The sequence below is a fragment of the Furipterus horrens genome, unplaced genomic scaffold (genome assembly GCF_987537825.1).
Source record: "Furipterus horrens unplaced genomic scaffold, mFurHor1.1.pri manual_scaffold_17, whole genome shotgun sequence".
Taxonomy (NCBI): Eukaryota; Metazoa; Chordata; class Mammalia; order Chiroptera; family Furipteridae; genus Furipterus; species Furipterus horrens.
Genome location: NW_028327187.1, coordinates 40325795 through 40340063, shown reverse-complemented (window position 1 = coordinate 40340063; position 14269 = coordinate 40325795). Strand labels below are relative to the sequence as shown.

Below are 14269 nucleotides of genomic sequence, written 5' to 3'. Positions count from 1 at the left end.
AGATTGGGTTCTAAAATGTAGTATTTATATTTCTTATATCTTAGTTTCCTTAAACTGTAGTTTCTTATTCTATGTTTAAAATCAGTCACTTATTCAGTGTGTATCAGAATTTATTAAAATGTAATTTCCCAATTCTTATCCCCTCCAATTCTGATTTATTGCTTCTTTGGTGGAACTCTGAAACATCTTTCCAGTCTGTGCTGATGTATTTGGTCCAGGGATCTCACTGAGGGAAGCGATGCTCTGTATGTTATACTATCAAATGTATTGTACAATTATTCATTCTATCAAATGGAGAGTAAATGATAATCATAATTTTTACTTTTTAAGGAATGTTTCACCCACAGATTAAAAACTTAAGGTAAATTTTGCATTGCTTCAGTTGACCAGCAAACAAGTTTGTCTTCATCTCTCAGTACTGGAGAGCTCATTGCCTCACTGGAGGCTACATACACAATGATCAGTGACATACTTGGGAAGCAGAGTTTCCCTGTTCCTCCTTTCAACAGACGGCCAAGCCCAAACCTGTCATTCTTATCTTCTGGGTATCCCTACAAGTGCTGCCATTTGAAAGTCATCAGGACCACTATTGATAAACCAAGGGGGATCACAACTGAGTTTACACACTAAAGAGACAAAGGCGGAAGGGATAAATACTAAGATACAAACCATTTTGTAATTTTGATTTTTTCCTTTCCTCAGATCTTTGAGGCTTCAGGTCAAATGATAGTCTGGAAACGATGGGAGTTAATATCTTTATAAAGGAATTCACCACAGGATTCCTCTCAATGATGAGTTAATCTAATGCCTGTAAATTATAGTTTGCTCTACATATAACTTTTTTAAGGATCCCATGTATTATAAATCAAAACAGTTGCCTATAAAAAGTACATGTTTTAAGGATTTCCAGTCAAGACGTAGGTGTAGATAGACATGCTTTGCCTCCTTGTGTAACCATAAGAAGGATTACAACTAACCTCAAAACAAAAACCACCCAGAACTGCTAGAAAATTGAACTGTATGGAAGTCCAACAGCCAAGGATTTAAAGAAGCCACATTCATCCAGATGGGTAGGAGGGGCGGAGTTGTGAAGACAAGCAGAGATGACGCTGTGTGGCAGTGTCGAAGTGGTGGAATGGGCAGTCCCACAGTCACATGTGGTGGATAAAGCTCAGGGGGATACCGTGTAAGCAAGTGATTTCTCCACCTGGCCAGACCATACAGCCCAGGGTTCCAGTGCAAGGAAAAAGAAAGCCTCATAACTGCTGGTTGTAAAAACCAGTGGGGGTTGGGGTGGTGGAAGAAACTGTTTGTTTCTCTGAGCAGTCTGTTTACAGGAACCACATGGCCTGGAATGTATGCAGACCCACCCACTCTGGAAACCATAACCAGGGCAGCAGCTAGAGGGGTGCCATTTGGATACAGGAAGCGGGTGCCAGGCAAACCTCTAAAAGTCAGGCAGTGGCCGCATTGTCACCTCTCTGACCCTCATCCCCACATGGAGCCACAAAGGGGTGAAATGGACCCCCCCCCTGTAATTACCCAAGGCTCCATTCCATACAACTTAACAGCTGCCTTTTACAGGGAGTCAAAGCAGTTCTACCTAGTACAGAGGAACAAACAAAGGGAGGCTGCCAAATTGAGGAGACAAAGAAATATGGCCCAAATGAAGGAACAGAACAGAACTTCAGAAAAAGAACTAAGCGAAGTGCAGATAGCCAACCTATGAGATGCAGAGTTCAAAACATTGATGATCAGAATGCTCAGAGATATCATTAAATACGGCAAAAATATAAGGGAAGAAGTGAAGACTACACTAAGTGAATGAGGAAAAGTCCACACAAAACCAGTAGTGAAGGGTAGGAAGCCAGGATTCAAATCAATGCTTTGGAACATAAGGAATAAATAAACGTTCATCCAGAACAAAATGATGAAACAAGAATTTTTTAAAAATGAGTTTAAGAAGACAGGGACACCTCCAAAAGTGTCAACTTTCGAATCATAGGAGTGCCAGAAGGAGAAGAGAAAGAGCAAGAAATTAAAAAATAATTTGAAAAAATAATGAAAGAAAATTTCCCTAATTTGGCAAAGGAAATAGACATACAAGTCCAGGAAGCACAGAGTCCCACACAAGTTGGACCCAAATAAGGACCGCATCAAAACAACATCATAATTAAAATGTGAAAGATTAAAGATAAAAGAGGATCTTAATAACAGAGAGAAAAGAAGAAAGTTACCCACAAAGGAGTTCCCATAAGAGTATCAGCTGATTTCTCAAAAGAAACTTTGCAGGCAAGAAGGGACTGGCAAAAAGTATTCAAGGTGATGAAAAGCAAGGACCTACAACCAAGATTACTCTATCCAGCAAGGGTATCATTTAGAATGAAAGGACAGATGAAGTGCTTCCCAGACAAGGTGAAGCTAAAGGAGCTCATCATCACCAAGCCATTATATGAAATGTCAAAGGGACTTATATAAGAAAAGGAAGAAAACTATGAATATTAAAATGAGAACAAACAACTATCCATTAACTGAATCTAAAAAAACAAAGGAAACTAAGCCACAACTAAAGCAGGCACATAACCATAGGTATGGAGATTATTTGGAGGGTTATCAGTGGGGAGTGGGAAGGGGGAGAATGGGAGAAAAGTTATAGGGTTTAAGCATAATTGGTAGGTACAAAATAAACGGGGATGTTACGAATAGTATAGGAAACGGAGAAGCCGAAGAACTTACCTGCATGACCCATGGACATGAACTAAGGTGGGGGGGATTACTAGAAGGTAAGGTGGTACTGGGTGGAAACGGGCAAAGTGGGGCAATTGGGACAACTGTAGTAGCGTAATCAGTAAAATTTACTTTAAGGAGGTTCTTTAATTTTTTTTCTGTAATTTGTGAAATATAGTTTGGTTGATGTGGTAGGCAGAATAATGCCTCCCACAAGATATCCATGTCCTATCCCTGGAATGCCCCCTTACACCACAAAGAGGAATTTAAATAGCTAGTCAGTAGCTCAGAAGATAGTATCCTGGATTATTTAGGTGGGCACACTGTAATCACAAGGGTCCTTATACATGGAAGTGGGAGGCTGGAGAGGAGAGTTAGGGAAAGAGATGACAGGTGCTGTGTTGCTGGCTTCTGACAATGGAGGAAGGAGCCTCATGCTAAGACATGTGGGTAGGCACTGAAAACTGGAAAAGATCAGCGAACAGATTCTTCTCTAGAACCTCCAAAAGGGAACACAGCTCTGCTACAACTTTGATTTTAGCCCAGTGAGACTCAGGTTGGGCTTCTAACCTACAGAACTGGGAAGTACTGCATTTGTGTTGTTTCAAGCCACTACGTTTGTGGTCATTTGTTACAACAGCAACAGAAAACAAATTCAGTCAATTGGTGAGGGGTTGGTTATTTAGCTTGTGTATTGGCTATCCCTGAGGTTGCAGACTGCACCTCTTACAGGGGCTAGCCAGGAACTAGAAATTCAAGAAGTGGGTGGTGGGTCTGAAGCAACCTGGTAACCACATGGCCTGGCTGAAGGGAACAGCTGCTGCTTGTCTCCAGCTAGTGTTGCTCTGTTATTGCTGAGCTAAGCACTTTGCTTTTCCTCTTTTTGTCTCCAGCTGTTTATATTTTGGCCTCTTATTATTTTTTTAGTGAGATATAATTCATATACCATAAAACATATATGTCTTTTTAAAACCTGTACCAAACAGTAGGCAAATGAAAGAAAGGAAGAAAAACCCAATTGGTCATATGTGCTACACAGCTTTAAAAAAAGAAAAGTGAATAGGGAATAATTTGAAATATCAAGGCCATAATTAGATTTGGGAATTGTGTCTGGTTATGGATTCCATTTATCCCAGCTGTTCTCCATTATGGATTATGGGCTTCCATTTTGGATTTCTGGGAAGTGAATATATATCCTATACAGTATTCTTCTAGTTTTACCTCCTAAGGAATAGCAATAGTGTTGTATTTCAGGATTTATCACAGCTAGAATGAAAGGGAAGGGTCAGCCACATTCAGTTTAGGTGTCAGGGATTTTGCCAAGATATTTTTTTTCCTATGATAATTATGTTTCAATGGTTGTTTAGTTCAGCATCGCTGTTATTAGTTGAAACTTGCAGGGTTTGCTATATTCTGTCTGCATATAAGTAGAGAGCATGTGAGTTTATGGAGCCAGATGGGAGTGGGTTGGGCATGGGTAGCAGTTTTGTAGTTGCCAGGCTGGAATTTAGAGTGAGGGTCAAAGCGGAAGTCCAGGCCTCTGAACCAGGGTGCCCTGGGGGACTTGGGCTTGTGCTCTTAGGTGTCCTATTCCAGGGTGAGGGGTTATACACCCTCCTCCTGCTTGAGGTCTAGGAGAGAGGCTACCTAGGAGAGTGGCTGACTCAGCTCTTAGAGAGTTTAGAGTAGCAGAGGCAGAAGAATGGAGGCAAAGGGCAGACAGAATTTACGAGGCACTCTGAAACGAGATTTCTATGTATTTGTTTCTACCCTGATGTCTCTGAAGTGAAGACAAGCAAACAGGAAGATGCTTTGGGTATGCTATTATCTTAGTCATTTTCCCATTATTGATGGCAGGCATTTTTAATCTTGGTGCATCTGGAGTCCTCCACCTGCTAGGACCTTCAGCCCACGCTAGTGAGAAGCTTTGGTAGCTTTAGCAACGAGCACCACAGGGCTAGAGCTCAGAGTTGGGAGCAGAGAACCTTTTCTATTGGAGAAGTCAAGCTGTGATAGCCCTGCAGACTCACAGCAGACTAACCAGGAAGCTACAGCATAAGGATGTGGGTATTCATCATGACTCATTGGCAAATAACAGCCTGCAGGAGCCGTGCATCTTCCCTCCTGTTTTATCTGTGCCTCCCTCATGCGCTGTGGCTTGACACTGGCCTATAGACCACTCTGGGACTGACGGGGATTAAGGCACACCAGCGTGAAGTGTGCATTTAAGGGTCCTTATTTATTTAAAATTTCAGGATTAAAAAATTATGTACACTTACTCCTTTGGGAAGTTTGAAATGATGTGCAATCACTGTAAAGTGCTTTTATAAAAAAGTCCGAGTCCTTTTCCTGGACATTTGGATGGTCAGAAATAAGGGAATGTAATAGCAGGAAATGGAAAAAAACAAAATTATGAGAGAAGCAGGAAAGAAAAGAATGAAGGAAAGAGAGATGAGAGTCAGCAAAATCCAGTAGATAAAAGGGAATTAGAAGACACCTACTGTAAGGTCTTCTGAGAAAGCATCCATTTGACCTATAATGTGATGGCAATACTGTAGCCATAGTAATAATTCATACAAAGTTAAACCTCCCTGCCAAGCTGCCAGAGAGTTTTCAACAACATTCAAGTCAATGGTGATGGGCTCTAGGGAAAAAGGGGCTGCTGAAGGAACTAAGCTGAGTCCTTCATATTGGAAGATCGGATGGCCCCATATTAATGGGATAACAGTTTGCATTTTGCCCAGTGTATACCTTCCTCTCAGTTCTAGTCTGTTGTTAAGATAGAGGCTTCACTGTTTTCTACAGTTGTCATTATTTTCCCAGAAGTGCTTTCTGAGCATCCCCTTATTGGCTGAGAAAGTAGCCCGGAGGAACCCAGGCTACAAGAGAGCGGCTACTGATGCATATCCATACACAAGTCTCAATCTCAGTGCCCAAGCACTTCCTTTCCCTGAGGAGGGTGCTGGCCTCACAGAGCTCTTGTAGAAACTCTGTGGGTTGTCTGGGTGCAGTGAGCACTTGATTCAGAGATTGTACTTTCCTTTGTTCTTGGTGCTCACGTTAAAACAAGACAAGCCTGGTCATATGTGATTAATTTCCTCAATTAGTACTTTCTAGTTAATGAGAACACACCCATTGCCACTCTTCAATTCCTGGAAAAGTTTTGGAGAGAAGTTTAAGATATCACAGAAACGATCCCTTTTGACAGACTCCAGTCCCCACAGAAACCTATTCATTTCCATTCTCTCTCTCTCAAGTAGCTGCTAATCACATCTGCTTTTTTTTTAAACTTCTTTCTCTATCAGTGAAGGAATTTAATGTGGACTAGCTGGCTCTGATATTGGATATGACCTTCCCCTGGTATTTAGCACTGTTTTTCCTAAGGGATATAATGATATATGGTATAAGGAAGAAGCTACTTTTCAGGGTGGTTTTCATGAAAAAAAAAAAAAATGCTGCAGATTCTTGGCCAACCCTCAGGACACCCACCTTTATGCATCTTCTTGGCTCTGTTTGATCACATTCCTCTAGCTTCCTCCTCCCCATCCTCGGCAATTAAACATTGACGTTTCTTGGTATGTTATCGGGGTTGCAAGTTCAACTGCTTGATATATGACTCACTTACGGTGCCCTTTCCTTTTCTTACATTTTTTTGCACAAAAGAGAATTATTTGTTATATAGCTAGAGTCTAAAAGTCTGCTCACTCTTTGACTGTTATGGGAGGGGTTTTTTCCCCTTTTGCAATGGGAGAACAGCAAATCAAAAGAAGATCTTACCTAAGAAACCACATATGGTATTAAAATAATTACTAGGAGGCCAAAGTTACTTGTTTGTTGGAATAAAAAGAGGAGAAACTCTTTTATCTTTGATATATTAGCACATTGTATTCCCAAGCCTGCCACTGTCTCTCACAGCTAACAAATGGATTATACTTATTTTATGGGTAATGGATTTCTCTTTAATTTGCTTTTTGTATTTTGCTTTCCCTTATTCATTGATGACTGTTTAAAATTATTAGGGGCTTCTTGTATGCCAGATACTATTAGGAATCAGTGAATTTATCACCAATTATATATTGAATACTAGTATAACATGTTAGCATTGTGGATGGTAAAGAGAAGTGTAACACGGAAAGCTTAAAACCTGTTTGGAGTGATGAGCCATTACAAATAATGAATTGTTTAAAGGTGGTACAGAGATAAAGTGTTTTATGAGCCCAGATCACTGTGATCTGGAGTCAGAGAAGGCTAATTGAAGGAGGTGGGGCCTCAAAGGAAGGGAATCAGAAAGGTGAGTGTGACAGGCAGTATGTACAAGGCCGTTGTGTTGGCAGAAGTTGGGTAGTCATGGGAGATAAAGTTGGTCTGGTCCTTTGGTACTTCCCTGTGCCTCAGTTTATCCTCTGTAACACACAGATTGTAATAGTACTTTCCTTCCACACAGGGTCATTATGAGCATTAAATGATATGAGGAAAGCACTTAGCCAGAGAATGTCATGGAGTAAGCACTCCATAGATGTCAGCAATTGTTATTTTATATTATTAGTAAGATTGTGGGAGCCACTTGAGTCCCAGATCAGGCATGTGAGCCTTACTATGTGGGTAATTGAGGGTCATTGGAAATTTGAACAGGGTCATGAGAAGGTGAAATAGAACTGGTAAAACAATTCATTTATAATGGATTATAGACCCCTCCTACTAGACTTTGCCTCAAACTAAATAGTTAGAAAATCTCCAGTGCCCAGATATGGTGTAATTATTTAAGAAAAGCTATTTGATTTTTAACCAGTTTCCCAGAGGGTAGACCTTTTGTGTGATACATTAAAACTTGATAGGACTATAAAATGATATGGTGGAGAGACATGAGTGACGTATTAGATTGCCAGCCTACCAGTAGGAGTTCATGACATTCTGTTGTAATTAACTACAACTCAGTTTGCTGGTAAGTTCTTGGGATTTCTGCCCCATTGTGTCTTTTATTTTTGCATAGGACAGCTCTGAGACCCAGTATGTCTCTTGCTCTCCTGCTTTGCCAGTTTCCTTGCTACCTCTTCTGTTCCGTCTAGACATTAGTCAAGTCATTTTCTGTGGCCCCATTTCTACATTGTTCCTGGCCCACCAACTTTGCCTATTTTACGAAAGCCTTTAGAGCATCCTTTCTCAGAGCTCTTGGTTCATGTAGTTTAGCAGAAAATAACTATCCTGTAGGTAACACAGTATAGGTACCCAGTCTTGAGATATATTTATAAAATGATAAGGGCTTGCTAAATTGGAGGATACTAAGTGCTCAAACATTCTTGCCTTCCACCTTTGATTCAGATGGGTGATAAAAGGCCTTTGTTCCTGCTCCAGAAAGGGTCATGTCAAAGGTGGTTAGCTAGACAGCTCAGGGCCTTTAGAATAATCTGTTCTGGCTTCCTCTCTATTTTCTTCTTCTGGGTGGTCTGAGTGGGTCGGAATTCCTGCTTCTCACTGTAAACGGTGGGAGCTTTTCAGCTGGCATCACCATCTAGGAAAAATAATAAAGGGGAGGAAGATAATGGGCATTAAGAAACACCATTCTATTGTACGAAACCGCTAGAGAATTCGCACTGGAGAATGAATTATTCATTCATTCGTCATTCATTTTGCAAAATTTTATTGAGTCCAGGCATTGCTATAGGCCCTGGGCGTACAACAGTGGATGAGACATGGACCTAAGCGATCTAAGAGATGGATAGTGAAGAAATAAACAGATAGATAAATGATATATATTTGGACAGTAACCATTGTATGAATAAAATAAAATGGTGTGGTACAGTGAGGGCAGGTGGTCCTAGAAGGCCTCTTACAGGAGGTAAGGTTCAAGTAAAGAGCTGAGAGAAATAAGAGAGAGAAGAATGTGGATACATGGGGAAGAGGAATGCTTGGGGTGTTAGAGGACCAGCAGATAAGCCAGCGTAGCTGGAGCAGTGTACTTAGAAATAAAGTTCAAGAGATCACTTGAGGCCAGATCAGGTACATCATCCCAGGCTATGGTGAGTATTTTGGGTCTTACTCCAACCTTGATGGGAAGCCATTGGAAAGGTGTGGGCAAAATTCTCTTTGTCTCTATCACACGATTGTCATTCCAGTTGTAAAATTGACTCCCTGTGTGAATTTGAGTTAGCTCCTGGTCTCTTAGTTTGCTGTTAGGTAAGATGTGGATAATGATTCTTATTCCCAATTGACATTAAAACAGTTAGTTATTGGTTACAAAGGACTTGAGGCCTTCAGAAGAAAGGTAAGATATAGAGTAATTTCCGCTCTTCTGCCAGGGAAGTCATGTTTCTGATTTTCCTTTGGGTTCCACATGAGAGATTCAGGCTACTCCTTTCTTCTTTGAAAGGTACCTTAAAAGCTTCCCAGAAGTTGAAGCCTAATATATATGATAGAATATTAGAATGAGAAGAAATATTACAGATCTGTTGAGGCAGAGTCTGATTTATATAGAAATGACTTCTAAAAAGTTCTTTACTGTACTAACTGTGTGCTTTTTACTTGGTTTGTAAGAAATCACTTAGGGGAGGGTGGCCCCTAGCCTAGGAAGACTCTGTGTTATTCATTCAGTTTTAATAAAATTACTTGTAGATCATGAAAAAAATGATCTTACAGATCATCTGGTCTGATTCCATCATTTCACAAGTGAGGCAACTGAGAGAAAAGTAAAGTCTTGAGGACAATCTCACTGCTGGTGAGCAGGAGTGCTAGATGAGAATCAAGATCATATGACTTGCAAACATCTGCTCTCTCCCCAGATTCATGAGCTACCTACCTCAGTGTCACATTTAGATGTAATTACAGTGTTACAGGAAGTGATTTACTGTAATTTCAAATCCCTTTCTGTCTCTCTTGTAATGATGTGCTTGGCTAATATTGGAAGTGGCTGCCACAAAACATCTTTGCTTGGTGAGGCAGCTATACATGAAAAAATCTTTTCAGACTATAATTTGATTCAGTGCCACAAATATTTGCTCTGTGCTTTCCCTTCCCCTGCCCCCCTCTTGGTTGCTGGCTACAGCCTCTGCAAGTGGATTGTACAGACTACCACCAAGTTTTAGATTTGATCATTGCTAAGAGTTAATCTGTTTGTAATTTTTTTATTTTAATTTTTGCCTGGAAAATGCATTTTAATTTTTGTTATAAATAGTTATTATAATAGCTTTTTAAAAGGTAGTGTCTTGTTCATTTGAAATAAGCACAGTATGCAATTTTAGGTCTTCTGATTCATTCATTTTAATAACAGATGTGAGTGAACCATTGTCATGAAAATAAGCAAATACACGCACACGCACACACACAATACTTACCATTATGCTTAATATTTCCTTGTGTATCAATCTAGATTTTTTCAATTATAGGTCCAATAAACTTAAAAGCGGTGTATCAAATATGAGCATATATGTATGTGCTACACACACACATGCACACTTTCTGTACCTTTGTATCCTAATACAGTAACATTTATTTGATTGGCATTGAAAAACAAAGTGATATTTTTCTTGGAGTCCTTTCTATTGATTTGACATAGCCTACATGGCCACTCCCTAAAATAGAAGTTGTAGCATTTACCAGTCTAACCTGTTAGGGTGTTCCTCCCACAGTGTATTTTTTTGTCATTCATTGCAAAATCAATGATGTTGAAATAACTCCAAAATAACTGCAGACATATTACTTCTATTTACTAGTTTTCCTAAAAAGAAATGCCCCTTAACATGTTTCTACAGTTTGTTTACTCACGCTATGGAGAAATAAATTGTTGATATTTCAGGTACTTTGTCAGAAGTGGAGTCGTTTTCAATAATGATCTTGCCAAATAATATTCTTTTCATAGTTACAGATGTTAAAATAGAGATCATAACTGGATAACTAGATGGGTGATTGAAAATAGCAAGCTTAAATCTGAAAGTGAACTTCTGCAAATAAGACAATATGCACTGGAATGCATTTCTAAACCAAAAGCCTTATTTGCTAGTCTTCCTTCCCATTCCTGAAATGAGTTTAGATCCATCACCCTGGGTAATTTTACTGTAACAGATGCTTGACATAGCTTGGAGTTTGTGGCTTATTCAAAGAAGCATAGATTCATCAGAGGGTTCAGAATCCCCCTTTATCACTTCCTTCATCAGGTCCAAAACTCTTTAGGGGAAAGTAGAAGGGTAGTGTGAACGAATCAGATTGTCCTCCTCCTTTTGACCAATTCCTGTGGCTTTTGCTGTGAGTTGTAGTGACAGGTTATTTCTAAACTGTTGTGAATCCCCAGCTGCAAGGGAGTGGCATGGGGCACCCAACAATTGGTAGGTGACCAATGACTCAGTGAGTACATTATGGAATGACATAGTTGAGTGTAGTGAGATGTGCAGGTGAGATCTATGATAGAGGGGTGTGTTTGTGTATCTATATATTTATGTTTACACTTGGATTGTGATTATGCAATAGAAATGGTAAGATACCAGTCATAGTTTGCAATTAAATGAGAAAAGTATGCTATAATGAAATGGATAGGGATTCAAATGTAAAAATACTTTATAAACTTCAAAGTGTTAAAACTTCTAGATATTTGAGTAAACCACTTGACTTCAAATTCTCCATCTTAAAAAAATGAAGATAGTTATAATTCCTAACAAATTCTCAGAGCTGTCTGAAGATTGTCTAGATATAATGCCTGTAGCAATCTTTTTAAGGTTTTTAGTTCAAAAAAACTGTTCAAATGCAGTGTATATGTAACGTATCATGGCTGTTTTTTTCCTCATAGGTATTCAAGAGAAGGTATTTTTACTTAACTCAACTTCCTGATGGTTCATACATTCTCAATTCCTATAAAGATGAAAAAAATTCAAAAGAATCTAAAGGTTGCATCTACTTGGATGCCTGCATTGATGTTGTTCAGGTAGGGCTGTAGAGGTAATATTTCTTTTTCTCAAAATGGGTTATTGATCAAATCTTAAGAACTTCAGTATTTTTCTCTCTTGGTTAATGTCATCTCACCCGCCAAAATGTTCATACTATACAACTCAGAATCCTCTGCAGTTAGTCCACTTTTGCTCTGTGCCAGTATTCAAATGTTTACTCAATCCTTTGAAGTCTGGCTCCCAAAGGCCTCTTTTTAAAAAAAGATTTTAATTTATTTTTAGAGAGATGGGGAAGGGGGGAGAAAGAGGAGAGAAACATCTAAGTGTGGTTGCCCCTCGCACACCCACAAATGGGGACCTGGCCCGCAACCCAGTCATGTGCCCTGACTCAGAATTGAACCGGCGACCCTTTTGTTCACAGGCCAGTGCTCAATACACTCAGCCACACCAGCCAGGGGTCAAGCACCTCTTGAATCTCTTATCATTTTTCTTTTAAAAAATAGTTTTCGTTTTCACCTAAGGACATACTTATTGATTTTAGAGAAAGGGAAAGGGAAAGAGAGAAGGGAGAGACACATTGATGTAAGAGAAACATTGATCGGTTGCCTCTCAGGTGCACCCCAAGCTGGAACTCAACCCTCAACCTCAGTAAGTGCCCTGACCGGAAATCAAATCCATGACCCTTTGGTTTACAGGACGACACTAACCAACTGAGCCACACAGGCCAGGCTCTCTTACCATTTTTTCCATTCTCACTGTCATTTCTCTGAGTGTTTTCTCCTCTCTTGCCTCAAGTCTTGCCTTCCTGCCTTCTGATTTGTTGTCCTGATCCAGTCTATCTTCTTAAGGCATAGATAGGGTCCTTCACTTGTCTACCCCAAACCTTTGTCTCTTGATTTGTTATCTTGCAGAGTGAGATCTAAAGCTCTTCCTGTCGCATTGCAAGCCCATAGTGATTGGGCCTTATCCTGCTTTCTAACTTCATCCCCCCTGCATCCCCTTGTACATTTTGGGGTCTAGTCATACCAGGCTAAGTGCTCCACAGAGCTTCACATGTCCATGCCTTTCTTACATTTGTTTTCTGCTTCACCTATACTTTCCCCTTCTGTTCCTGTTGTTTGAACATTATCTTTTAAGACTGCTCAAATGTCATTTCTTCCATGAAACATTTTCTGTTTCCTTCCCCACCCTCATGCCCACCAGGTAGAATTAAACTCCACCTCCCCTGTGCGACCAATTCGGGTTTCCCTCTATTATACTTTTAATTTGTGAATCATACTGTAACTTGTGGGTAATTCTGCACATTCATTTTTAGACTATAAGGACCATATCTTAATCATGCTTGTGTCCTCTGTAATAATTAACAGCGTTTTGCACACAGCAATGACTTAGCAAATGTTTGTGCATTTGCATTACTGAGGGGGCATGGATAAAGATGGGGAGGGAAACAGGGTGGAGATGATCTAAATAGGAAGTCAATGGAGGAAGACAAAGGAGCCATTACTACAGAGCCAGGGTGGTGTGGGCCACTAGAAGGTGCACTGGGCTGATTAGGAGGTACAAGATGTGGGTTCTATGCCCTTAGCCTACCTGAATTTTAATTTTCAAAATTGTGAAGTGGGATTAATGGTGTCTATTTATCTGATCAAGTGAGATTATCATAGGATCAAATGAAACACAACTTGTAAGAATATGAAAATCTATGTTATTAGAAGATGCCATTCATATATATGTATCCATACATATCCATACAGCTTTCTCATCTTACCGGAAGAAAGAGGACACACACAAATCACAGAATTCCTTAGTGAGCTCCAGTATGGATTGACCTTTGTTTATTGTGTTCCTAGGTTCTGCTTTCCTCATCTGTTTATGATTCCCCCTCCCAAAAATTATCTTTCTTTAAAAAAAATTATTTATTTATTTATTTATTTTTAGGGAGAGGGGAAGGGAGGGAGAAAGAGGGAGAGAAACATCAATGTGTGGTTGCCTCTCATGCCCCTCCAAATGGGGGCCTGGCCTGCAACCCAAGCATGTGCCCTGACTAGGAGTTGAACCAGCAACCCTCTGATTCACAGGCCAGCACTCAATCTACTGAGCCACATCAGCCAGGGTTCAAATATTTTCAAATGTATAAATCTTTATGATTTGCTACAGCAGTTTAATGTCATCCTTTACTATACTTTGAAGATGAGAAGAAGGAAATTTCTTAGTACCTTCTTGAATAATGACTGGGTAGTGGAAAATTGTTGATTCATAAGCCTTTCTTAAGAATAACATTGAAGTATTTGGGACAGGGAGTGTGTTATTTCTTTGATCTTGACAGAAAAGGTGGTAATATAAAATAATGTGTCACCATGTTTGAGGAGAGGAGACTTTTATTTGCCTTGTGTGCTAGTATTCAGTATTGGTCATTTCCATATTTTTACTGGGAGCCACAATTTAATGTGAATGAACTACAGTCTTCTCTTATGCATATTATGCATGGTAAAATGAATTAGGTATTGATATTGCATTTTATGGTATGCTATAAAGCAAGTACCAGATTTATTTCAAGTCACATTTAAGCTTGTTTCTAAAGGCTGATTTTGAAAATTTGTAAATATACAAGGAAAATTTTAAGCAGCATGGAAATTGTAAAACATTTGCTTACTTAAAAATATTTTATGTAT

At 39.6% G+C, this 14269-nt stretch overlaps 1 protein-coding gene across 2 annotated transcripts in view; it reads left to right on the top strand.

The window, feature by feature from the left end:
- DOCK11 (dedicator of cytokinesis 11) overlaps positions 1 to 14269 on the top strand; it is a 206918-nt gene that overhangs the window by 57850 nt on the left and 134799 nt on the right. For both annotated transcript variants that reach the window (XM_090265104.1, XM_090265103.1), the window contains exon 7: positions 11501 to 11635. In XM_090265104.1, coding sequence (XP_090121230.1) covers positions 11501 to 11635 — 135 coding nt within the window. The remainder of the gene's footprint in view (positions 1 to 11500; positions 11636 to 14269) is intronic.